The sequence below is a fragment of the Oncorhynchus mykiss genome, chromosome 8 (assembly GCF_013265735.2).
Source record: "Oncorhynchus mykiss isolate Arlee chromosome 8, USDA_OmykA_1.1, whole genome shotgun sequence".
Lineage (NCBI taxonomy): Eukaryota > Metazoa > Chordata > Actinopteri > Salmoniformes > Salmonidae > Oncorhynchus > Oncorhynchus mykiss.
In genome coordinates, this window is record NC_048572.1 from 74,654,523 (window position 1) to 74,680,215 (window position 25,693).

Genomic DNA, 25,693 nt, shown 5'->3' on the forward strand with positions numbered 1-25,693 from the left:
AGCCCAAATCTACACTGGAGTTGCTTACCAAGAAGACAGTGAATGTTTGAGTTAGTTTTGGTCGAGTTACAGTTTTGACTTAAATCTGCTTGAAAATCTATGGCAAGACCTGAAAATAGTTGTCTAGCAATGAACAACAACCAATTTGACAGAGCTTGAAGAATTTTGAAAAGAATAATGGGCTAATTTTGCACAATCCAGGTGTGGAAAGATTGACCCAGAAAGTCTCACAGCTGTAAATGCTGCCAAAGGTGATTCTAATATGTATTGAGTCAGGGTGTTGTATACTTATCTAATCAAGATACACTCTTATTATTTTTCATGACAAGAGTATTTTGTGTAGATTGTTGACCAAAAAAATGACAATTCAATCCATAGATAATCCAACTTTGTAACAACAAAATGTGGAAAAAGTCAAGCGGTGTGAATATTTTCTGAAGGCACCGTAACAATGGTTTTGCTTGTTTGGCTTTGCTTGTTTGAAAGACAAAAGCGTTCGATCAAGAACTGGGTCAAGTGGGCGGGCCTACATAAGGTGAATAGAGCACATTTATAACAAGAGTGTTCAGCACTTAATCTTACCCAGATATTTCTGCCAGTCTTTGCCATGTATTCCTTCCATCAGGTTCCTAATCCTGATAACAGTGGGCTCTGCACTTCCCCCCATGTTAGTATTTCCTGCAGGAATGGCGAGGATTAAATACATTAAATCTACCTTGAATTGTATTATACATTCACACATGCAGTACCAGTCAAAAATGTGGACACACCTACTCACTCAAGGTTTTTTCTTTATTTTGACCCTTTTCTACATTGTAAATTAATAGTGAAGACATCAAAACTATAAAACACATATGGAATTATGCAGAAATCATAGTGTTAAATCAAAATATATTTTATATTTGAGATTCTTCAAAGCAGCCACCATTTGCCTTGATAGCAGCTTTGCACACTCTTGGCATTCTCTCAACCAGCTTCACCTGGAATGTTTTTCCAACAGTCTTGAAGGAGTTCCCACATATGCTGAGCACTTGTTGGTTTATTTTCCTTCACTCTGCGGTCCAACTCATCCCAAACAATCTCAATTGGGTTGAGGTCAGGTGATTGGAGGCCAAGTCATCATAGCACTCTATCACTCTCCTTCTTGGTCAAATACCCCTTACAGCAATTACACCTGGAGGTGTGTTGGGTCATTGTTGAAAAAACAAATGATAAGAAGTCTCTTCTTAATGGTGTCCTTTAGTAGTGGTTTCTTTGTAGCAATTCGAGCATGGAGGCCTGATTCACACAGTATCCTCTGAACAGTTGATGTTGAGATGTGTCTGTTACTTGAACTCTGTGAAGCATTTATTTGGGCTGCAATTTCTGAGGCTGGAAACCCTAATGAACTTATCCTCCGCAGCAGAGGTAACTCTGGGTCTTCTTTTCCTGTGGCGGTCCTCATGGGAGCCAGTTTCATCATAGCGTTTGACGGTTTTTGCGACTGCACTTGAAGAAACTTTCTTTCAAGAAAGTTCTTGAAATTTTCCGTATTGACTGACCATGTCTTAAAGTAATGATGGACTCTTGATTCTCTTTGCTTATTTATGCTGTACTTGCCATAATATGGACTTGGTATTTTACCAAATAGGGCTATCTTCTGTATACCACCCTTACCTTGTCACAACACAACTGATTAGCTCAAACACATTAACAAGGAAATAACTTCCACAAATTAACTTTTAACAAGGCACACCTGTTAATAAAAATGCATTCCAGGTGACTACATCATGAAGCTGGTTGAAAGAAGGCCAAGAGTGTGCAAAGCTGTCATTAAGGTAAAGGGTGGCTACTTTGAAGAATCTGAAATATAAAATATATTTTGATTTGTTTAACACTTGTTTGGTTACTACATGATTCCATATGTGTTATTTCATAGTTTTGATGTCCTCACTATAATTCTACGATGTAGAAAATAATAAAAAATAAAAAGTCTTGAATGAGTAGGTGTGTCCAAACTTTTGACTGGTACAGTGCGCGCACGTGCACACACACACACACACATACACACACACACAGACACACACACACACACGTACACACACACCTGTACACACACACCTGTACACACACACACCTGTACACACACACACACACACCTGTACACACACACACACCTGTACACACACACACCTGTACACACACCTGTACACACACACACACACCTGTACACCCACACACACATTTGTTTTACTTTCCTTGTGGGGACCAATCAATTGAGCCCCATTCAAAATCCTATTTTCCTTAACCCTAAACCTAACCCCAAACAACTAACAACTTACCCTAAGTGTAACCCTAAACCTAACACCTAAGCCTAAAATATCATGTTTTCTTGTGGGGACCGGGAAATGTCCCCACTAACTGTGAGGACTTATGTTCCCCACAAGGATAGTAAAACCAAATACACACACACAACAACATTACCATCTGTAAACATAATAATGGCCTGCTGTGTATCTTCAAGCTCATTTCGTTCCTTAAAGACAGCCATCTTTTCAAGGATTTTTTTAAATACCCTTGAGAGGTTACTTCCAGTACCATTTAATTTACCTGTTGAAGGAGGAAATCTTACTCTGAGAACTATGCATTGCCACTAACATGTTTGCCAGTCAGACACAAAAGGAAAAAAAATGAACAATAATACATCATTTATTTACATACTGTAGATTGTGATGGTCAAATAATAAAAACTGTGTTCTTACCATAGGTGTCATTATTTAAATTCTGTAAAACCATGTCTGAGTGTGAGGAAGGAGATAAGATATCAACAATCTCATTGACCTCAGAAGCAAAGGTCAGAATTCCGTACCTTGGGATGACTTCAAAAAAAGATATCTGCCCAGTCAAAAATGGAGAGGAGGAAGTGTGAGAGACAAAAGAAACACAACCAAAGCGTAACAAAACAAAAGTTTCTTGATATCAAAACACATAACTGACCATTTGTACTGCAATAGTGTTACTTGAAAGAAAAGTATTGCACGCATGACTAAGTCGCTTTGGATAAAAGCATCTGCTAAATGGCATATATTATTATATATTACTAAGGGCCCTAATCAGACTTGAGATAAGTAGACTTAACATGGACTTAAGTCAATAAAACAAGGACTCAAGTCAACATTTTAAATAAAATAAAATCACATTTTATTTGTCACATACACATGGTTAGCAGATGTTAATGCGAGTGTAGCGAAATGCTTGTGCTTCTAGTTCCGACAATGCAGTAATAACCAACAAGTAATCTAGCTAACAATTCCAAAACTACTATCTTATAGACAGACACAAGTGTAAGGGGATAAAGAATATGTACATAAAGATATATGAATGAGTGATGGTACAGAGCGGGATAGGCAAGATACAGTAGATGGTATTGAGTACAGTATATACATATGAGATGAGTATGTAAACAAAGTGGCATAGTTAAAGTGGCTAGTGATACATGTATTACATAAAGATGCAGTAGATGATATAGAGTACAGTATATACGTATACATATGAGATGAATAATGTAGGGTATGTAAACATTATATTAGGTAGCATTGTTTAAAGTGGCTAGTGATATATTTTACATCATTTCCCATTATTAAAGTGTCTGGAGTTGAGTCAGTGTGTTGGCAGCAGCCACTCAATGTTAGTGGTGGCTGTTTAACAGTCTGATGGCCTTGAGATAGAAGCTGTTTTTCAGTCTCTCGGTCCCAGCTTTGATGCACCTGTACTGACCTCGCCTTCTGGATGATAGCGGGGTGAACAGGCAGTGGCTCGGTGGTTGTTGTCCTTGATGATCTTTATGGCCATCCTGTGACATCGGGTGGTGTAGGTGTCCTGGAGGACAGGTAGTTTGCCCCCAGTGATGCGTTGTGCAGACCTCACTACCCTCTGGAGAGCCTTACGGTTGTGGGCGGAGCAGTTGCCATACCAGGCGGTGATACAGCCCGACAGGATGCTCTCGATTGTGCATCTGTAGAAGTTTGTGAGTGCTTTTGGTGACAAGCCGAATTTCTTCAGCCTCCTGAGATGCTGTCTGTGTGGGTGGACCAATTCAGTTTGTCTGTGATGTGTACGCCAAGGAACTTAAAACTTGCTACCCTCTCCACTACTGTTCCATCGATGTGGATAGGGGGGTGTTCCCTCTGCTGTTTCCTGAAGTCCACAATCATCTCCTTAGTTTTGTTGACGTTGAGTGTGAGGTTATTTTCCTGACACCACACTCCGAGGGCCCTCACCTCCTCCCTGTAGGCCGTCTCGTCGTTGTTGGTAATCAAGCCTACCACTGTCGTCCGCAAACTTGATAATTGAGTTGGAGGCGTGCGTGGCCACGCAGTCGTGGGTGAACAGGGAGTACAGGAGAGGGCTCAGAACGCACCCTTGTGGGGCCCCAGTGTTGAGGATCAGCGGGGTGGAGATGTTGTTGCCTACCCTCACCACTTGGGGGCGGCCCGTCAGGAAGTCCAGTACCCAGTTGCACAGGGCGGGGTCGAGACCCAGGGTCTCGAGCTTGATGACGAGTTTGGAGGGCACTATGGTGTTAAATGCCGAGTTGTAGTCGATGAACAGCATTCTCACATAGGTATTCCTCTTGTCCAGATGGGTTAGGGCAGTGTGCAGTGTGGTTGAGATTGCATCGTCTGTGGAACTATTTGGGCGGTAAGGAGGTGATATGGTCCTTGACTAGTCTCTCAAAGCACTTCATGATGACGGAAGTGAGTGCTACGGGGCGGTAGTCGTTTAGCTCAGTTACCTTAGCTTTCTTGGGAACAGGAACAATGGTGGCCCTCTTGAAGCATGTGGGAACAACAGACTGGGATAGGGATTGATTGTATATGTCCGTAAACACACCAGCCAGCTGGTCTGCACATGCTCTGAGGGCGTGGCTGGGGATGCCGTCTGGGCCTGCAGCCTTGCGAGGGTTGACACGTTTAAATGTTTTCCTCACGTCGGCTGCAGTGAAGGAGAGTCCGCATGTTTTGGTTGCGGGCCGTGTCAGTGGCACTGTATTGTCCTCAAAGCGGGCAAAAAAGTTATTTAGTCTGCCTGGGAGCAAGACATCCTGGTCCGTGACTGGGCTGGTTTTCTTTTTGTAATCCGTGATTGACTGTAGACCCTGCCACATACCTCTTGTGTCTGAGCCGTTGAATTGAGATTCTACTTTGTCTCTATACTGACGCTTAGCTTGTTTGATTGCCTTGCGGAGGGAATAGTTACACTGTTTGTATTCGGTCATGTTTCCGGTCACCTTGCCCTGATTAAAAGCAGTGGTTCACGCTTTCATATTGACGGGAATGCTGCCATCAATCCACGGTTTCTGGTTCGGGAATGTTTTAATCGTTGCTATGGGAACGACATCTTTAACGCACGTTCTAATGAACTCGCTCACCGAATCAGCGTATTCGTCAATGTTGTTGTCTGACGCAATACGAAACATATCCCAGTCCACGTGATGGAAGCAGTCTTGGAGTGTGGAATCAGATTGGTTGGACCAGCGTTGAACAGACCTCAGCGCGGGAGCTTCTTGTTTTAGTTTCTGTCTGGGATCAACAAAATGGAGTCGTGGTCAGCTTTTCCGAAAGGAGAGCGGGGCAGGGCCTTATATGCGTTGCGGAAGTTAGAATAGCAATGATCCAAGGTTTTTCCAGCCCTGATTGCGCAATCGATATGCTGATACAATTTAGGGAGTCTTGTTTTCAGATTAGCCTTGTTAAAATCCCCAGCTACAATGAATGCAGCCTCCGGATATATGGATTCCAGTTTGCAAAGAGTCAAATAAAGTTTGTTCAGAGCCATCGATGTGTCTGCTTGGGGGGGAATATATACGACTGTGATTATAATCAAAGAGAATTCCCTTGGTAGATAATGCGGTCGACATTTGATTGTGAGGAATTCTAAATCAGGTGAACAGAAGGACTTGAGTTCCTGTATGTTGTTGTGGCCACACCACGTCACGTTAACCAAGAAGCATACTTAAATCCACGTTAAGTAAACTTACCTCAAGTCTGAATAGGGCCCTAAATGTAGTGTAAAGATTGTACAACAGATCTGAGCTGTCCGTTTGTCTTAATACTAGTAATGCTGTACCTGGTTGATGAGGGCTTTAACACAGTTTTTGGCCACAGTAAAATTATCTCTGCTTATGCTCCCTGAATTATCCAGAGCAATGTAGATGTGGAGCTTGCCTCCCTGCCTCATCTGGATGGACCTTTGTACTTGCTGCCCATCAGCTGTAAGATAATATTCAATTCGCATGGTTCAGATTTCAAAGCAAAACAAATGTAGCACGGGGTGTATAAAACAAAACAAAAAGAGGAACAATGTCATTCACTACATATGGGTCTTTCTCAACTCACTATTGTCATCCAGGCCAGATATTGCCAGACGATTCTCGAGGGATGTAGAGAAGTACTTGGACACCTCCTCTGGGGTGTCGTAGTAGTTTTTACCTGTAAAATGTAAATGTTCAAACTCTACGTATCTAGTTTAGCTGCTTCTAACTGCATCTGTGTATTATGTGTTACATGGGTTTATTGACAATGTGAGGGATGGGTTTATGGTTCCTCACTGTAACAGACAGGCTCAGTTCCTGACCAGTCTCCACCCTCCAGGCATATCCTCTCCTTCGATCCCAGCAGCATCAGTCCTAAAGAACATTCATAGGTCACCCGGTCACCTATATCAAGCATATTTCCATTGCGCTTGGCCCCCGGGGGAACGCCAGGGTCACGGCAATGTCCAGCTAGGGTGTGGGATAAGGTGGAGTATGATAAGGAAACAATGGACAATGGAATTACGTTTACATACAAAAACTTTACCTTTAGAAAACACATTATTCCAATAGACTAACGCTCTGTGTCATTTGGAACACAGACAACTCTACATGTGACATGCAGACGTCCCCTATGTCTTCCAGTCCTCCCCTATGTCTTCCAGTCCTCATGACCTAATCAACCCTTAAAGGCCCGATGCAGCCATTTTTATCTCATTACAAAGACATTTCTCTGTAAGAAATAAGTACCTTACTGTGATTGTTTTCAATTGAAATGGTCAAAATGAAACTAAAATAGCTTCTTAGCAAAGAGCAATTTCTGTCTGGGAGTGGTCTGAGTGGGGAGGGGAAAACTAAAAATGTGTTGTTATTGGCAGAGAAGTTTGGAACTCTCTTTCTTATTGGTCTATTAAGTAATTTACCACATGGTGATGTCACCATGGAAGGCCAAAACTCCATCCCACCAAAACAGGCAGAAATATCAGGTGGTTTTGTCAATCAACAATTACATTAAAAGGGCATCATCATCATTTTCACAATTTCAGTGTTATTCCAACATAATAGTGTGGAAATATACATAAAAGACAGGAAAATGTTTTGGACTGCACAGGGCCTTTCAGGATCTCTGGGGGTTGGTAAAGGGATTTGTAAGAGGTTGGACCAAAGAGATCTTTTCACTTACAGCCATGATCACAGATAGGCGTGTCACCACTCCACTTCCCATTACTCTGGCAGACTCTGGAGGCGGAGCCGGCGAAAGCGTAACCGTCATGGCATTCATAAGTGGTCTGGGCCCCAACAACATACTGCAATAGGACAGGAGACACCTCACCATTTCTCAGCTCACTGGGATCAGGGCATGTCATGACTGTTGGGAGCGAGATAGAGGGAGAATATTAGTGAATATTCGTAATTTAAAAAAATTTAACTAGGAAAGTCAGTTAAAAACAAATTCTGGTTTACAATGATGGCCTACCAAAAGGCCCCCTGAAGGGGACGGGGGCTGGGATTAAAAATAAAATAAATAAAAATATAGGACAAAACACACATCACGACAAGAGAGACAATACTACATAAAGAGAGACCTAAGACGACAACAACAACAGCATGGCAGCAACACATGACAACACAGTATGGTAGCAACACAACATGGCAGCAACAAAAAACAGGGTCCAAACATTATTGGGCACAGACAACAGCACAAAGGGCAAGAAGGTAGAGACAACAATATATCACGCAAGGCAGCCACAACTGTCAGTAAGAGTGTCCATGATTGAGTCTTTGAATTAAGAGATTGAGATAAAACTGTCCAGTTTGAGTGTTTGTTGCAGCTCGTTCCAGTCGCTAGCAGCAACTAACTGAAAAGAGGAGCGACCCAGGGATGTGTGCGCTTTGGGGACCTTTAACAGAACGTGACTGGCAGAACGGGTGTTGTTTGTGGAGGATGAGGGCTGCAGTAGATATCTCAGATAGGGGGGAGTGAGGCCTAAGAGGGTTTTATAAATAGACATCAAACAGTGGGTCTTACAGAGATGACCAGTTTACAGAAGAGTATAGAGTGCAGCGATGTGTCCTATAAGGAGCATTGGTGGCAAATCTGACGGCCGAATGGTAAAGAACATCTAGCCGCACGAGAGCACCTTTACCTGCCAATCTATAAATTACGTCTCCGTAATCTAGCATGGGTAGGATGGTCTTCTGAATCATGGTTAGTTTGGTACCTGGGGTGAAAGAGGAGTGATTACGATAGATGAAACCAAGTCTAAATTTAACTTTAGCCTGCAGCTTTGATATGTGCTGAGAGAAGGACAGTGTACCGTCTAGCCATACTCCCAAGTACTTGTATGAGGTGAAAACCTCAAGCTCTAAACCCTCAGGAGGTAGTAATGTGGGGAGAGAGGCAGTCCTCTTACCAAACCACATTACCTTTGTTTTGGAGGTGTTCAAAACAAGGTTAAGGGCAGAGAAAGCTTGTTGCACACCAAGAAAGCTTTGTTGTAGAGCATTTAACACAAAATCTGGGGAGGGGCCAGCTGAGTATAAGACTAGCATCTGCATATAAATGGATGAGAGAGCTTCCTACTGCCTGAGCTATGTTGTTGATGTGAGATAGCAGATGTTCTGACTTTATACACTGCACTCTTTGAGAGAGGTAGTTAACAAACCAGGCCAAAGACCCTTCAGAGACACCAATACTCCTTAGCCGGCCCACAATAATGGAATGGTCTACCGTATCAAAAGCTTTGGCCAAGTCAATAAAAATAGCAGCAGAACATTGCTTAGAACCAAGGGCAATGGTGACATCATTGAGGACCTTTAAGTTGCAGTGACACATCCTTAACCTGAAGGGAAACCAGATTGCATACCAAAGAGAATACTATAGACATCAAGAAATTCAGTCAGTTGATAATTGTTTTTAAAACACTTTAGATAAACAGGGCAAAATAGAAATAGGCATATAACAGTTACGATCAGCTTTATCTATCTCTTTAAATAAAGGACAAACCGTGGCTGCCGTCCAAGCAATGGAAACCTCCCTAGAGAGGAAAGACAGGTTAAAAAAGGTCAGAGATAGGATTGGCGATTATATGGGCAGCAACCGTAAAGAAGGAAGGGTCTAAACCATCTAGCCCAGATGTTTTTTGGGGTCAAGTTTAAGGAGCTCCTTTAGCACCTTGGACTCAGTGATCGCTTGCAGGGAGAAACTTTGTAGTGGGGCAGGGGGAAAAGAGGGAGGAGCATCGGGGCTAGTCACATTAGAAGGGGTGGGAGATGAGGAAATGTTGGATGGGCAAGGAGGCATGGCTAAGTCCAATAGAAATCCTGACTTAATGAAGTGGTGATTAAAATGCTCAGCCACATCATCAACTTTATTTGGTACGTAAATGTTATTCCCTCTGTATAGTATGATATATAACGTTACATTAGGGCAGCATTCCCCAAACTTGGTCCTGGGGACCCCAAGGGGTGCACATTTTGGTTTTTGCCCTAGCACTGCACAGCTGATTAAAACAATGAATGATAGAATGTGCACCCCTTGAGGTCCTCGGGACCGAGTTTGGAAAACCTGGGTTAGCTAAATTGTTAGTTGTCCCCAACAAGACTCGAACATGTAATCTTTTGATTGCTAGACAGTCGCAGTACACGCCCAACCATCCTCCATGACCAACCTCCCTACTTTTATTTCTGTCTTAATTAACTATACCATTGTTGCATTTGTAAACCGAGCATAACATACTTATTGGAGGTACAAACATTTGATTTGAAAATGTAAAACGTCTGTCCAGTGAGTCGTCTGATTTGTCTTCTGTTGCATAAAAACCAGTCAGTGGCCTTTTAGGTTTAAATCAATGTGAGCATGTCTGATTGGACTTTATCATGTTTTGCCTCAGACAGGCTTGGAAGCTACTACACGCTTTCAGAGAGGAGGGAAGGCCATTCCATTTCTTTGTTGCTTTGAATGACAAGGCAGATTGGGCAAGGGTGGTGGACCTTTTCAGGGGTGGATGTGCTACGTTGTGTGTTATCTTGAACAGAGTACAGAATTAAGTTTTTCAAATTGAACATCAATTCACCATACTCACCCCTGCACTCACTGCCTCGTCGACTGGGGCTTGGGGACCAGCGATTATGGCCCAGACATCTGTGCATAAGTTTGGGGTAAGGGTAATAACCATCAGGACAGTGGTACAAAAGTTCACTGCCCACATTTGATCCATTTGAGAGACTGTACTCCCCTCCTCGAATGGACATGCCATCAGTACTGCAGACAGAAACTCCAGACGAGACTACTGAGAGAGAGAGAGAGAGAGCGAGAGAGAGAGAGAGAGAGAGAGAGAGAGAGAGAGAGAGAGAGAGAGAGAGAGATGAGGGTGTGTGCTTGAGTAATTGGCAGAAGTGTGCAATATAGTTCGAACATAACATTATAGGTACAGCATAAATACAAGTATCTATGGCTCTGTACAGGTCTGAGGCAAAGCAGGGTTCAGGTAAAAACAACTGTCACTCTTGCCTTTACTAATAGTCATATACACACTCTTGCCTTTACTAATAGTCATATACACACTCTTGCCTTTACTAATAGTCATATACACACTCTTGCTATACTTTTATTTTCTATCAAAGTATGATTATATTGCTCAACACCTTAAGGAGTAAGACAGCCTAACATAAATACAAACATATACCAAGGACTTACCAGTGCTGACAATGCAGAGAATTAAGGAGTATATCAAAGTCAACATTTCAGGTCTCATCCCTGTGTCTTAAGAGTTGCAGTAGTTGAGACAAGGTTTAGAGTTGAGCATTTGGGAATGTGCGTTATTTGTGGGCATAAATATAGAGCCTGAGGTTGTATGCTGAGAATCGAAAAGGTAGCAAACACTGTTATATCAATAATATGGTCACTGTTTAACTAGGCCACTGTTAAACATACACACAGCAATAAACTTGACATTGGCTCGGACCCATCACTCATGGATTTGCTTTTACGGTAAAAGGAGAGCTCTGAGACAAGGTAATGACCCATTTGCCAACAGTCTCACAGGTATCAGTGAAGAAGATATTGATTCAAATATTTTCTTAATTTGTGTCTTTATCTTGCTGACAAGAAAGAGCCAGTGGTTTGCTGAAGGGTGTGTGGATTTCTGTTTGAGCAAGTATGTGGGTAGTCTCTAGCCCACTAGCCAGATCAGTTTGTGCATTAGGCAACTCCTCCACTGTTCAACAAATAACAGAAGTTAGAAGAAATGGCTAAAGCACACAGACAAACCTTACTAGAAGCCAGGTCGTCTATCATATATCCCTACTTGTTCGGTTCCCCATACCTCATGCAGGCTTAGGCCACTATACAATCATGTGTAACGTAAGCATTTTTTGGGTGAAATTCTATACTGTTTTACTCTAAATAATTGAGTTCCTTCCTAGTTAACTTTATTTATATGGTGCTTTTCAAAAGAAGTAACAGTGCTTCACATCATAAAACAAAATAAGTAATAAACAAGGACAGGAGAATGAAAAAATATAACTCATTAAAATCATACATTAAAATAATATTTTGAAGTGTCTTCAGTTGTTGGATAACAGAGCCTGATGCCTGAACAAATTCAAAACAACCAATGTCAAAATAACAAGGGACAGTCTTCTGTTTATTGCACAAATCATACATGTTTCCAACTGAACCGGTAGAACACAATATTAGGCAGCAGTGGGATAAATCATTGATCAAAAGCCTAAATATATATACAAGAACAAATAAAAACAGGGAGCGGGAGAGAGAAAATTGTAAATTGAAAATGAGAAGGAACCAAACTTGATTCATTGTTTAACTGAATCCTACCGATATACTGTAACAATTGGGGATGTCATTTACAGAAGAAAAACTAAAACTAAAGCCATCTTCGTATCTTCATTTTAAAAGTACTTCGTCCTCATATATAATAAACCTCTGCATCAATATCAATCCAATATTTTGACATTTTCTTAAGTCAAACATTGCTAAAGATTATTTCTATACAGTTTTAATATATGTACATGAATTGATCAAACATTTATAATCTCATACAAAAAGAGAAAAAGATGGACTTTATCGCTCTCAAACAAAAACAACTGGCAAGCAGATTGATCCTCCCTCCTGTCCCCCCGGAAGGTCTGACAGGGCAGATGGCCTCAAATACAGATTGAGGAACGGCTTCTTAAATCCCACAAAGTTCAAAGAGAGCCAAACAGCAGTCTTTACATCTGGGCCGTATCCACAAAGCATCTCAAAGAGCGCTGATCCAGGATCAGTTTCAGATCTTAATGAATAAGATTATATGAACAGATCCAAGATCAGCACTGCTACCCAGATGCTTTGATCTCCAGAGACTGATCAAACCCCTGCTTCTTCTTTTCGGAGTATGAACTCTGGCAGAGACTGCTAGCTGGCATGAGCCGTGGATGTATGTATATTCAGGGCTCCTCAAACAGAAAAGTGAGAATCCTTTTGGATGTACTGTATGTGTATGTGTACTGGATGTACACAATGAGACCATTCAGGTGTTCCTGAGCAGCCCTCCAGCACAATAACGTGTACTCTCAGAGAAAGATGGGTTAAGGCTCGCACAGACTATGATTTCAGCCGTCTTATGCCACGATATTGCCATCACAGCCAAATTATCCACATCGTGGTCAAATTCTTAGGTCGTAAACAATTGTCGGACATCTTGGGTCGTTCAGTGTCTATGGCTCGACAGAAGTTCTAGCCGTGTCAGAAATGTTGGGCCTTTAACGTGTTGTGTGGCTGGTGTTACGACTAATAAGAACATGGCTGACACTGATTATGCACACATTAAGTCAGATTAATATAATAGTTTGATTTAAACATTTACATGCTTTGCAAGAACGATTTCCCTAATTATCTTGTTTACATGACATCTGAAACCAGGCTACTTGATGGGATTTTGATAAATGCTAAAAATCGCAAATCAAAATAAAAGTTCCACCACAACGACCATGTTATTTTTGGGAAGCCTATTTGATTCTGAATTCAGACATATATACACGTTTGTATGTGAAAACTATTTCTAAGATGCATACTTTAATTTTCTCCGAATATGCTTGGGAGGCTTGCGCTGCTGGTGCTGGCACATGCACAGATCAAATACACTGCTGCAGTTGTAATAGCCAATCGCAGAATGTGACGACAAAACTGAAGCAAATTGTACAATCTGGCCAGGTTGATATCAATATTTTAATTTGGTAACATCGCACAGTGTGACATGTAATAATGGTAAAATACAGATTTTGACGTACAGCGTGGGAAGGCCTTTAGGGAGGTAGAGGCTTAGGTCAGGGTACTCGTCCAGGAGGAGTGTGAAGGAGGGAGGGGGTTAAGTTGATGGAAGGAAAGGGAATCTTTCAGCTGGAGCTCTGTTCAAGACACTCCTGCTAAGTGCATATCCCAAACTAAACAACTAGTCAAATACCTCTCATTTTACAACGCACCTTTACTTTACTGAGGTGTTCTGGGGAGCCAACGTAGCCAATGTTTCATAACAATGCATGGTTGGCCCCCCCAGCGCACACTTTGTCTATAAAACCCAAACATCCCTGATTAAAGTGCACTCAGTAGCGTAGGATGGGAGGTGTGGGGGGGGTTGGAAGGTATTGGGCTGAGGGAGAGTGAAAAAAAACACAGCAGAGTATAAGGGATGCAGTCACCAGGTATGAGCCATCTGCAGGCTAAGCTGATTGACCACATGCAGATGTTCTGAGGCTAACCCTAGAGAGGTTGTTAGGGGCTCTGGTTTGGCCCTTGAAAAAAAAAAATCACATTTTAGGGTTGATCAAAAGGTCTGAAGGTACATCAACCCCTTTCTTCAAATCCCCCAACAGAAAAGTAGAGGGGAAAGAGAGGGGGGTAACGTCTCCATTGCAGATGACAGACAGCTGATTGTGAGATGTGTGTGAGTTCTTATGTTCTCTGGCTTGGCAGAGCATAAGTGTGGGTGTAGATGAGTCTTACTGGTTGTGTAAGGATGTGAGCACTCATCAGCCTCCCTAGAACACAGGTTAGAACAAAATCAGGGTTGAGAGTATATCAGCCCCCTCCCCTCAGACTGTGCATGAACACAATTGCCTACAATCACTCCCTGTCTGATTAGAAGTGAGGTTTTGTGTCTATCTATACTAGTCACACTCCCTTTCCGTTGTATGTGTGTGTGTGTGTGTGTGGCTTGTATATATCTCTTTGGCTCAGGAGGACATGCACTGGACGTGGTCTGGCCCTCCATCCTCTTCATCAGAGGAATCTGGAGAGCTCCATGACTCATCAGTGTCTCCCTCTGCACCCTCCCGACGTGTCTAGGAAATAGAGAAAAGAAAGAGGGAAAGAAATAAAGCGGGAGAAAGAGAGACAGAGAACGCTCAACACAATATTCCCTGTAGATACTCCTGGAGAAAGAGAGACGGAGAACACAACACAATATTCCCTGTAGATACTCCTGGAGAAAGAGAGACAGAACGCTCAACACAATATTCCCTGTAGATACTCCTGGAGAAAGAGAGACAGAGAACGCTCAACACAATATTCCCTGTAGATACTCCTGGAGAAAGAGAGACAGAACGCTCAACACAATATTCCCTGTAGATACTCCTGGAGAAAGAGAGACAGAGAACACTCAACACAATATTCCCTGTAGATACTCCTGGAGAAAGAGAGGGGAGAGAGAGATGTTCTGGTTTGATTACTGGAAGAGACCTGGTGGGTGGTGCAGAGGAGCATCCTCCCTCCCAGTCTCAGCCACTCACCTCCTACCAGAGTGTAGGCTCATTACATTTTTCTTGTGACGTGTTAAGGTTTTACCCTAGAAGTTAGTCACCCTTAATCATTTGTGTGTGTGTAAACTGCATAAGATTTGACTTGCTTTAACAATTCAAATGGTTGCTTTGGTGTTGAATAAGCTAACGCTATTACTTAAAAGTTTTCCCTTGGGGTGTGATGCTACTGATGATAATGTTTCAGACCCCTTGCTAATTGAGTGAAAAACTCCCTCCCCGAGACTTCAGTAGACCGAGTCATAATTAAAATGTTCTAGTAGTAAGTGATAAGCTGTGACTTTGATAACGTACTCTTTGAATTAGGTGTAACATTGTTTTACCCAATTAATATTTGAGGTCCACTGGTATTGCTAATGGTTTTCTGCTAGCAAATGACACTGCTCTACCTCAATTGTCCATACTAGCGTAACTTGACCTTGAGCCATCATTTAGATTGACAATTACATTAGGTGAAAATCTAACACTTATGTCTGAAAGTGCCCTGCTCTTTAATAAGTTATGCGTACTGTTTTTGTTTCAGGAGCATATTAACATTGTTAGTGATCAAAACCTATGCATTACAGGCTACACAACCTCCACTTGTCACCCAATTTGCCCCAGGGTTAAGGTTAACCCATTAGATTAATAACCCACTCTTTTCCCAGTCTGTAGGCGTAGACTTTAAGTGAACACTAATCTCTGCGCATTCCATATGAGTCTTAGTTATTTACATTGATCTAATTTCCCTTTTTGATTTCAACCATCTGACTGGAACTCAATTAGTGATTTCTTACTGCCACCCAATATAATTGGTGCACACCTTTTCCAAGGCCATAAATCCCTTTGTATTTACAGTACACACCCAATGCAGAACCATTCATCATTTTGTATATGCATTTTCCAGAGCCAACAAGCTCTTTTATGTGTACATCTTGCAGGGGTATAACCTCTCAGGAACGACTTAAGAGACCATTGTCCAGATGACGCAAGATGTCCCTAAAGAGGCAAAAGCTGCATAGTTTGCTGCCCATTTTAACCAGTTACAGCCTCTTTACAAAGCAACTCAGAAAGAATTCCAGCGGGGTGAACTGCATTTTAGGTAGACGCAGAATCGTATTGGTTAGGCATAAAATAATTAATGGTTGTGTGTTATCTTTTAATCTTTTTCGTAAAACTTGAGGGTACGTTCCTCGTAGTCAACCTGCATTCAGCACTCAAAGTTCCCTCTGTCAGAATTTGTCGAGGTAGGACCAATGACGTATATAAACCCTGGATTGCTGATGCTGTATTGAAGGTGCCGGTTGGCCATATTGGCACTCCCTAGTATGAGCAGTCCTCCAAGGGAAAGAATGGAATTCTACAGTATTTCAATTAAATGTTAAAAGGACAAAATTACATGCATTTATTTTGTTGTTGTAGTGAGAACAGTAACATTAGTACTAAAAAGAAAATACCTTCAGGAAAATGTTTTATTTTTTATGTTTAGCTCACATAATATATTTTAAACGTATGCATTAATTAAGGTGTCTGTAGTAGAACAAACATGTCAAAAACTAATGTAGACATTAATGCATTTCTATAGCTTCCCTGTGGCTTTAATACAGCGCCCCCTGTCAGTCATCCAGGGTTTATACACATCATTGGTTAGGACCCATGACAACGCCCAAGTACAGATGGTTAACGTGCGTAAATTCACTGAAGGAATTCAGAATGCAGTGACTCCAATCCATGTCAACTCTGAGGCGAGAGATATGTTTTCTAATAAGTGTGAGGGATTAGCCCTTTTCCTTTCTAGACATTGAACAGACAGCTTCCACTGTTTTCCGCTAAACCCCTCATTGATAACATCTTTATCAACACGCCTAAACCTGTCCTCAGTAATGTAGATTTTGGGCAGACTGATACACCGGTTAACCACCCTTATTTCTTTAGGTCCCCTACCCTCTTCAAAGCTTACAACCAAGAACCCATTTAGTGTTGCTCATAAATGACAACCTAGAATCAACTATAATTACTTTGAATAGGATTTAATTATTTTAAAGACCCACTCACTAGGTTCATGTCTTTCCTCTACCTTTATTAAATATACATTTACAAGCTCATATCAAATGTGGGGAGAAGAAAAGGTGATGTCAAATGCTGTTGATGCTCTGATCCATTTGTCCATCAGCTTCAACAGTCCAGCCCTCAAAGGATGGCCAACAGGGGACGATGTAGAGGAGCGTCAAATTAACATCCACGCCAACGAGAATACACAAGGGCCTCATCACTGGCCAGAGAACAAAGGAGGGGAGCACTCATAACAAGCTCCCAGCAGGAGTCATCCTTCCCCTCTTTTGCTTATCTCACACCTCTAGTCTACACCAAAGTTCCTATCAGGTCACGTGTGGTAAGTTTAATCGAATGGTACTGAGACGGCCTGTTGGAGACAGAGACCCAGCAGGGTTCCAATGAACACTGAAGAATAAGACTCAGCCAAACTACTTTTCTATTGAGAAAAATGGAAAGCACCCAGTGACACTCTTATTTCCTCAATGAAACAATGTAAACGGACTGAAAATGACATGGTTAAAAGTGTTGAGATGCGTGTGTAATAAGACTGAATTTTACAATGTGTGTGATATGCTTTTCTGACAATTAACAGGTATTAGGTATCCTCATTCATCCACGGAAAAGTATACCGTTTGGTATCTGTGGAATCACAGTCTTCACAAAGGCAGTGGAAGACGTTACGAGTGTACAAAGTCCCCTCCATTTATGTAGAAAATTAATTAACTCATGCCCTGCCATAAGTCACAAAACAATGTAGTCGATGAATGGGGGCTGACCCGGTCCCAGGAATTATTCCCTCACCTGAGCCAATCACAGCTCTGCATCTCACCTCTTCCTCACCTCTTCCTGTCCAGGACTATAAACAGAATGTGAATACCACTCCTTTTGTTCAGACCGTAAACCAGCCATATGGTTATTGTCATTTCTGAACTACAGAATCATTCAAGCACTACCCCCTGCGGGGACTTTGAGATACTGGACTTCTGACTCCTTTGTTTTGGACTCTACAGCATGGAGAGGTCCCTTTAGACTGTCGGTTCCAGACAGGAAATACCTAAGAGTATCCAGCTCACCTCTTTCCCTGATTTAAACTTGAACATGTAACCTGTATGTTACTTTTATTATTACTGTCTATATTCCTTCTGTAATCCCTGCTTTGTTTCATTCTGAAATATGAAGAATAACTGCTTGTTTGATCTTAGGCCCTCTAATCATCATTCCATGTAGGTGAAGGATTCTGTAGCCTATCACATTAGTACATAATTTTGCCACATCAATTTTTCCATTCATTGCTTTACCCTGATTATTTCTAAATAAATTGTAGTTTTATAAAATATCTACTATCTCCACAAATGCATTGCTGTGTCATTTTTAGAACTTAATTGCCTTCATAATGATAAGTATAACTACAGTTAAACTGTATATATTTTTGTAGTTTTTTTGTTGCCTTATAGCAAGCGGTACCCCGTTAATAATTTCATAGCTATCATGCCTTGGAGCGCTACAGCAAGACAGGACACTATCAGCCAACGCAACTACACCAGTCAGAGAGAGTGAACAACTGTGAACTAACTGTTACTGCTTCTAGTCAGTGCTGAGAAGATAGAAGCTTGTCAGCTCAAACGGACCAAAATTAGCACTGGCCATATACATATATATGTAATAGTAGGGTGTTGGCGCCGTGACAAACAATGGATGCTATGCCCAAATGTAAAGCAAGTGCCGAGCTAAGAATGTTCAATTCGGTAGTAGTGTTAACGTTACAGCCCTTTAGTGAAGCCTGTGAAATCTGGTGTTATATTTGCTCTTTGCGAAGGGTATTCCGCAAGCTCTGTCATTCAAATGTTTTCAGAGACACTACAAAAACATAGCAGGTTCAAAATAGCGCTTGATTTATGCTTTTCCTTTCAAGTGACAACAGAATTCAGTAGCTACAGCCCACAATCGATTAACACATACTGAAGCTAGATAGTACACATTGTCAATGTATGGGTATTTCGTTTTCCAGCTGGATAGCATGAGGCAGCTCAGTCTTCAGAGGCTCATTTTTAGCTGGAATCAGTGCAGTTCATCCTCCTTTCACGAGAGTAACAGTTTTTCATTCAAAAATAAAATCATATTTTTGGTGCTATCCAGTGATATTAATAAAAATAGATATCAGTTATCGGTAAATATTTCCACTAAAATCGGATCCAAAAATCACATATCGGTCTGGCTCTAGCATACACACCCCTTACAGTGTTATGTTGTGTTCCACTCACCCTCTGGGACCGTCTGTTTCTCATGTGTCTCATGAGGAACCACAGGAGCTGTGTGTCGTACTGATCTCCATGTCGAACAGTGTCCTCGTCACGCTCACGCTTGTTCTTCTTCATCACCTGAACGACCACAACACCAGTCACATCAAAACTCACAGCTTTGGTATGCAGAATCCAAGCCTATATGCCGTGGGATGTTTGGGATATGTTGAGGTTTGTGTGTGTGGAATCAATGGTATGAACCACCGTACGTCTTTGAGGCCCTTGAGCCCTGTGGGGTTCTCGGCAGTGGGGGCCCAAAGTTTAACATCATGATCCAGACCACTGGTGGCCAGACCTGGAAGGTGAGGGTGGGGCTCTAGGCAGTTCACCTTGGAGAAGAAGTTGAGATAGAGTTAAAGGATAGACAGATTAGTGAGTGAGCATAAAACTGTGAAACTGATAAGTGTTCAATTTCATTTAATTAAGGGTTTTACTTGCACCTGCCAATTATCAAGCCATTTCTTTTGGCCATCATACATCTTCCCACCCACACACCATCTCTCCCTCTCACCACTCCTCCTCTGTCTCCCTCCATAAACTGGACTATGCGAGCTGAGACCTTGTCCCACAGGTAGATGTGTCCACAATCGCTGCCACTGATCACAAACTCACTGCTAGGACCATAGAAGTTAACCCCCTTCACTGTGAGATGGAAAAATACAGGGGTAGGGAAAGAGACAGCGAGATAATATTATACTGGAAGTCACAGTTATAGCATGGTAAAACACCAGTGTTCGTGTTACTTATAATTGACTAGTTCATAATCATTCATTCCCCTTTTAACTCAGTACCTGTAGCGTTGTTGCGATGGCCCTTGTATCGCCTGCAATAATCTGCACCATCACTGTGGCTGGAGTCAAACAAGTAGATGTCCTCATCATTGTAACTAGTCAGGAGCTCTGAAGAGATTGACAGACATGGGACGCATTCAGCTGGACACAAATTTTGGAACATGGAGATAGAAATAGCCTATGTAGAACAAAGCATTCCTCTCATATGTAGAATAAGGAATCACCTCTGCTCTATTCATGGCATTTCTATCCCTGGTCACTGATGGGGAGGACAAACATGAGGACAGTCATAACAGCAAGAGCCAGAGGAACTCCGACTTCGAATAAAAGTGTGCTTGAGTCCTTGTGTTTTACCTGTTCCATCGTGACTGTACAGTAAGCAGGTAATGTTAGTTTTGGACTCGCTGGACACCAGGTGAGATGGACAGAACTTCTTCAGTACGCCATTATTAACATTCTCATTTATCTTCCTCTGATCATAGATCCTACAGAGATAGAAGGTGAGGAGAGGTAAGAGACAATCCAAGACAATGCACTTCCTCTGCTTTACGGACACAAGAGGGATTTGAGTCTAACCTGACATACTGATCTCTCCCTCCCACAGCAAAGTGATGTGTGTTGACAGGATTCACAAAGATGGTATACAACCCCACTTTCTTATCCCCCTCCTTCACCACCACCAGCTTACTGAGAGAAAAGGAAAAGAGGAAACAAATAGTAGAAAAGGGTTAAAAGGCTGTTATGTTCTACATTGGGACTTAAGTTTATCCCAGACTGGTCACATGATCAGGAAAAACAAATGGCCTTAGTACAGTAACATCCAGGCGATCTTGCAGTAATGACGTTAACACTTGCATATCAGACAGACATGTGATGTCACTCACTTGGCAGGCCGGTCGAGGCGAAGGTCGATGCCAAACACCACGGCATCCTCTCCAGCCGACAGAAAACAGCAGGGAGAGTCTGGCTCCAGGGCCAGCTGACACACACAGAGTAAACACAACATACTTAAATCAACTCAGCTTTCAGCTAAAAAGGCTTAGAACGTTCGCATCTTAAATGACAACCCATTCCCCACAGTATGGAGGAAAGGGTGTCGTTTGAGACGCCGCCAAAGTCAGGCCAGTAAGACCAGTAGCCAGAATCATTAACGAGATTAAACCATACCTTGTGTGCTGCCCCTTTATGCTGAGCCACTCTCTTGGTGTTCTTGCAGCGTTGCATGGCAGAGAGCTCAGCCACTCTAATCTGACCGTCCCGGGCACACATGGCCAGAGTGGAATCTCCACTGTGGGGAAGAAACTTGGCCTTTGGAGGAAGAAAGGTACATTTCAACATCTCTCAAAAAGGTCCTGAACCATATTTCTAGCTTTCCTTTCATATTTTTCACATGGTTTCTCAATGGGTGTCAACAACACCAGAAGTGTTCCCCTCCTTTCTACGGTTTCACCCTCACCTAGCCTGATTGTGCTCTCCTCCTCACCTGAAAGACATTGCTCTTATGCCCACTGTCAAACTCCAGCTCAGCCCGACGACGTGCCCAGTCCCACACCACCACTCGTAGGTCATCACTGCCAGAGGCCAGGCGTGTGCCTGAGGGGTTGAAGTGCAGGGTGTTCACACAGCCGGTGTGTCTCTCCAGGCGCCCTTGTAGCTCCAGCCTCTGGACCAGCCCCCGTGCGCCACACACACGTCTCACAAACTGGTGCGAGCACCGGCCAATCTCCCTCAACCGCAGGGAGGGCACCGCCCGCCATGATGGCTTGCCAAGATCACGCAGCTCCGCCCCCAGCCACACGTCCATGGCCTGCTCGTCTTCCTCTTCTTGCTCTTCCTCCTCCTCCTCCTCCTCATCCTCCACTTCAGAGCTGGAGGAGTGGTGAGCGGTGCCACCGCTCGGGCGGTTCCTCTTTCTGGCGGCCCTCTTACCTGCATCTCTCTCCTTCACTCGCTCTCTTCTACCCCCCTCACCATCTCGCTCCCCTTCCTCATTCAGGGAGTAGAGGCCGCTGCCGTCCACGCTGTCCGTGTCTTCCTCCTCCTCTCCCTCGCCAGGCACCCTCTCACCCTCTGCATCTGGCATTGGCTTGTCCTTAGCTCTGTCTTCTGCCTTTTTGGGAGCTGAGGGAAAGATGAGGAAGTTGTCACACATTGACAAAAAAAAGCACTACTGTCAAGAAGCAGGGAGGAAACTTATCCACTGTAAAACAAATTGTTTGTAGAGTGTATAATGTCACAGTTATGGTGTCCTGTGTGTTGTGGCTACATGTTGGACTATGACAGCAACAGTTCTCTTATACTGCACTGGTTTGAGTCTATAATTAACTGCTTGAGAGCCAGACTGTCCCTCCGGTTTGAGTCTATGATTGATTACCTGCTTGAGAGTCAGACTGCTCCTCTGTGGCTGTGGAAGCATCTCCCTCCCCACGCTGGTCCTCTCCTGGATCTGGCTCCTCAGACCCACCTGACAAACACACACAGATATGGCCACACATTCACATTAGTCTTACGTAGCTGGCTCTGGTAGTGTGGCTTACTAGTAGTAGTACAACAGTGTATGTTCGTATTCCCAGTCGGCAACAGTGAGGCCTGGGTGATCAGTGAGGCCTATGTGATCCCTCACCATTAAGCTCACTGGATTTACCATCTGCCTCAGCCATCCTGCTTCTCTCTTCGTGTGGACAGGAGGAGAGCCTGGAATGAAACCGAGGCAGGGTCAAATTAATTAGTCTGCCTGCTGCTTTTGAAGACTCCTAATAATAATAATACATATAGATTGCCAGTAATTGCAATATGTCCAAACAACTGACATGGCCTTCATTAAAGCAAGGTAGCATGACATGTCACTCAACAAGTCAGCTAGTTGTGACTGATGAACGAATTATGTTCTCAAGTCACGGTATGATTGGAAATCTTGCAAACTAGCCAACCTAGTTAGCTAACATATCAGCAACTAAATTAAATCGAGTGCACACTAACACATGACACTAGCTGCCAGTCTCTAGTTAGCTAACATAGGACTTGCAGCCTGTAGTTTGGAATTGGAAGCAAGTTAGCTAGCTAACGTTAGCTGTCCAACTAATCTTAGCTAGCTGCTGCAGCAACACTGACATTTAACAAAAGTCAAAACAGCTGACTGGCCACCATGTCCATTCTGCTGTAGAGATAATGTTAACTACTTATTCTGTTAGTTGATTGGATTAGCAAATGTACACATTTTGGTACATTTAGTTAAACTTTGTTCAGGAGTTTGACCAATTTCACGCCAGTTAAAAGAAGTAAACAGCAATGGCTGGCATGCTAGCTAAAGCTGTTACCTCTAACTACAAGTCGTAGGCCCAACGAGCGTAGCTAGCAATAGTACGTCGTTTGTTCTAATCTTCGGCGCAGATTTACTGTCTTCAACCTACTATACTAACGTTACTTAGCTAGCTATAGAAAATCTTGGAGTAAAAAAACACGACATGAAGAATGCGTGTCAAAAGAAACAGTCAAATTAAAGACTATGTGCGCTCACGAGTGTGTGCTAGCTCTGTTTATGTTTTGACGGTTCAGCTTCTGTTTTTCGGTCATTCCTTTTCCGGCGAAGGATTTCTTTCTCCGGAAATGTGGGTCTGTATATAAATAATGTACCGTGTCATCTAATGTAAATATTGTGAATATGTTGTTGTGGAAATTCTTACACAGGGACACTCAAAGTCAATCTGAAATGAATCATTGTTTATTTGTCAGCGCGCTGGAGAGGTTCCAACCAACTCAATGCACCATAGTACACATGTCAATCAGGAGCTCTCCCTGGGCAGTCCCAGCAGTTGCCTTATACACGGCTATAACAGACAAGCTATATTTGCATGATTTAGCATAATTAATTAAGCATTACCATTTTGTTTAATTCATGTGACCGACCAATACAGGTTCATAACATGTGGCAGACCAATAGCTCAAGAGGCTTCTTCTCTCTCAGCTGAGACCTTGAAACTGAGATATCTTTCGTTCTCAAAACAAGTTCTGGGCGTACTGCCAAATTGCAGCTACTGATAGGGAGGATTCATTCAGTCAGCCACTTGCATGAACACAGAAATTGGTTTATAGAACAGCACATGAATAGAACACAGAAATTAGTTATAAGAAATGCAACATACATTAAAATTCCCATTACAATGTAAAAAAGTGAAGTTAGGCGAAAATTGTTTCCCACCTGTAGGACACTCAAAATGGCATCGTTATACGCATGATTGATTGATCCACATACCAATTATACCCTATCAATTGTTATGTCATTTATTATTACAATTTAATAACTCGGAAAAGCTTTCGGGCCTGGGTGATTTTAAACCACCAACCTTTAAATTAACAGTCTAAGGCGGCGGAGAAGATTGAGGTTATTCGATTAATCTCACCAGGGCACTGGGTTGGGTGTAGTTTGCATCGGGTGAAGTGATTGCATTCTGGAACATGTGTGGTGACACTGATGGTTTCTCGGTAACTAATGGCATCTACGGTTGTGTCTGAAATGATTTTACATAGCATGTTAGAAGAACTAACACAGCAGGTTAGGATGATTAACTTTGCAGGATAGGATAATTAGGTTGAGGTTAGGAAAAGGTTAGGATTTTATGGAAAAGAGATGTTGTACATTTCTGAATGATGCATCATGCTACCTTGTTGACAACATGACAGAGCGGCACAGATTGCTGTTAGATTTGTGCAGGGCGAACCTTCCTCACCAGCTTTGCCCATTCACATGAGGCCATAGCCTTGTATAACCCGAGTCAGCTTAATTAAATCCGCTCAATGAGAGTGGTGGATCAAATCAAATCAAATGTATTTATACAGCCCTTCGTACATCAGCTGATATCTCAAAGTGCTGTACAGAAACCCAGCCTAAAACCCCAAACAGCAAGCAATGCAGGTGTAGAAGCACGGTGGCTAGGAAAAACTCCCTAGAAAGGCCAAAACCTAGGAAGAAACCTAGAGAGGAACCAGGCTATGTGGGGTGGCCAGTCCTCTTCTGGCTGTGCCGGGTGTAGATTATAACAGAACATGGCCAAGATGTTCAAATGTTCGTAAATGACCAGCATGGTCCAATAATAATAAGGCAGAACAGTTGAAACTGGAGCAGCAGCACGGCCAGGTGGACTGGGGACAGCAAGGAGTCATCATGTCAGGTAGTCCTGAGGCATGGTCCTAGGGCCCAGGTCCTCCGAGAGAGAGAAAGAAAGAGAGAATTAGAGAGAGCACACTTAAATTCACACAGGACACCGAATAGGACAGGAGAAGTACTCCAGATATAACAAACTGACCCTAGCCCCCCGACACATAAACTACTGCAGCATAAATACTGGAGGCTGAGACAGGAGGGGTCAGGAGACACTGTGGCCCCATCCGAGGACACCCCCGGACAGGGCCAAACAGGAAGGATATAACCCCACCCACTTTGTCAAAGCACAGCCCCCACA

At 42.7% G+C, this 25,693-nt stretch overlaps 2 protein-coding genes across 9 annotated transcripts in view; both read right to left on the reverse strand.

Annotated features, from left to right (window-relative positions):
• The window catches only part of LOC100653464 (complement factor B/C2), a 34,404-nt gene extending 23,226 nt beyond the window's left edge, over positions 1-11,178 (reverse strand). Inside the window, exons 1-10 of one of the 5 annotated variants that reach the window (XM_021611252.2) lie at positions 10,992-11,177; positions 10,378-10,581; positions 8,440-8,514; positions 7,476-7,661; positions 6,590-6,763; positions 6,378-6,470; positions 6,109-6,251; positions 2,742-2,874; positions 2,464-2,589; positions 583-678 (exon numbers count right to left, since the gene is read on the reverse strand). In XM_021611252.2, the coding sequence (XP_021466927.1) occupies positions 583-678; positions 2,464-2,589; positions 2,742-2,874; positions 6,109-6,251; positions 6,378-6,470; positions 6,590-6,763; positions 7,476-7,661; positions 8,440-8,514; positions 10,378-10,581; positions 10,992-11,049 (1,288 nt within the window). In that variant the 5' untranslated portion in view covers positions 11,050-11,177. 5 annotated transcript variants of the gene reach the window in all.
• Positions 11,179-11,915: 737 nt separating this feature from the next.
• Positions 11,916-25,072, reverse strand: LOC110530589 (DDB1- and CUL4-associated factor 8). 4 transcript variants are annotated; one of them, XM_036986216.1, is made up of 13 exons: positions 24,635-25,072; positions 22,858-22,928; positions 22,609-22,698; positions 21,718-22,355; positions 21,402-21,542; positions 21,119-21,213; positions 20,811-20,921; positions 20,589-20,719; positions 20,235-20,342; positions 19,955-20,085; positions 19,653-19,772; positions 19,405-19,521; positions 11,916-14,635 (listed from the first exon to the last, which is right to left on the reverse strand). In XM_036986216.1, the coding sequence occupies exons 1-13, from the start codon at positions 24,679-24,681 to the stop codon at positions 14,528-14,530; spliced, it is 1,908 nt and encodes a 635-aa protein (XP_036842111.1). In that variant the 5' UTR covers positions 24,682-25,072; the 3' UTR covers positions 11,916-14,527. The 4 variants fall into 4 exon arrangements, with proteins under 4 accessions (XP_036842111.1, XP_021469461.2, XP_021469462.2 ...); XM_021613786.2 differs by lacking the exon at positions 24,635-25,072 and adding an exon at positions 23,752-23,832; XM_021613787.2 differs by lacking the exon at positions 24,635-25,072 and adding an exon at positions 23,552-23,819.
• Between the last annotated feature and the right edge of the window lie 621 nt (positions 25,073-25,693).

Excerpts from the sequence above, each read along its gene's own strand:
- LOC110530589 (XM_021613786.2), bottom strand. The coding sequence starts at position 23,807 with ATGACCGAAAAACAGAAGCTGAACCGTCAAAACATAAACAGAGCTAGC. Across the intron at positions 22,929-23,751 it reads AACAGAGCTAGCACACACTC|GCTCTCCTCCTGTCCACACG; the intron begins GTGAGCGCACAT and ends GTTTCATTCCAG. Across the intron at positions 19,522-19,652 it reads GGCTCAAGGGCCTCAAAGAC|GTGATGAAGAAGAACAAGCG; the intron begins GTACGGTGGTTC and ends GTGGTCGTTCAG.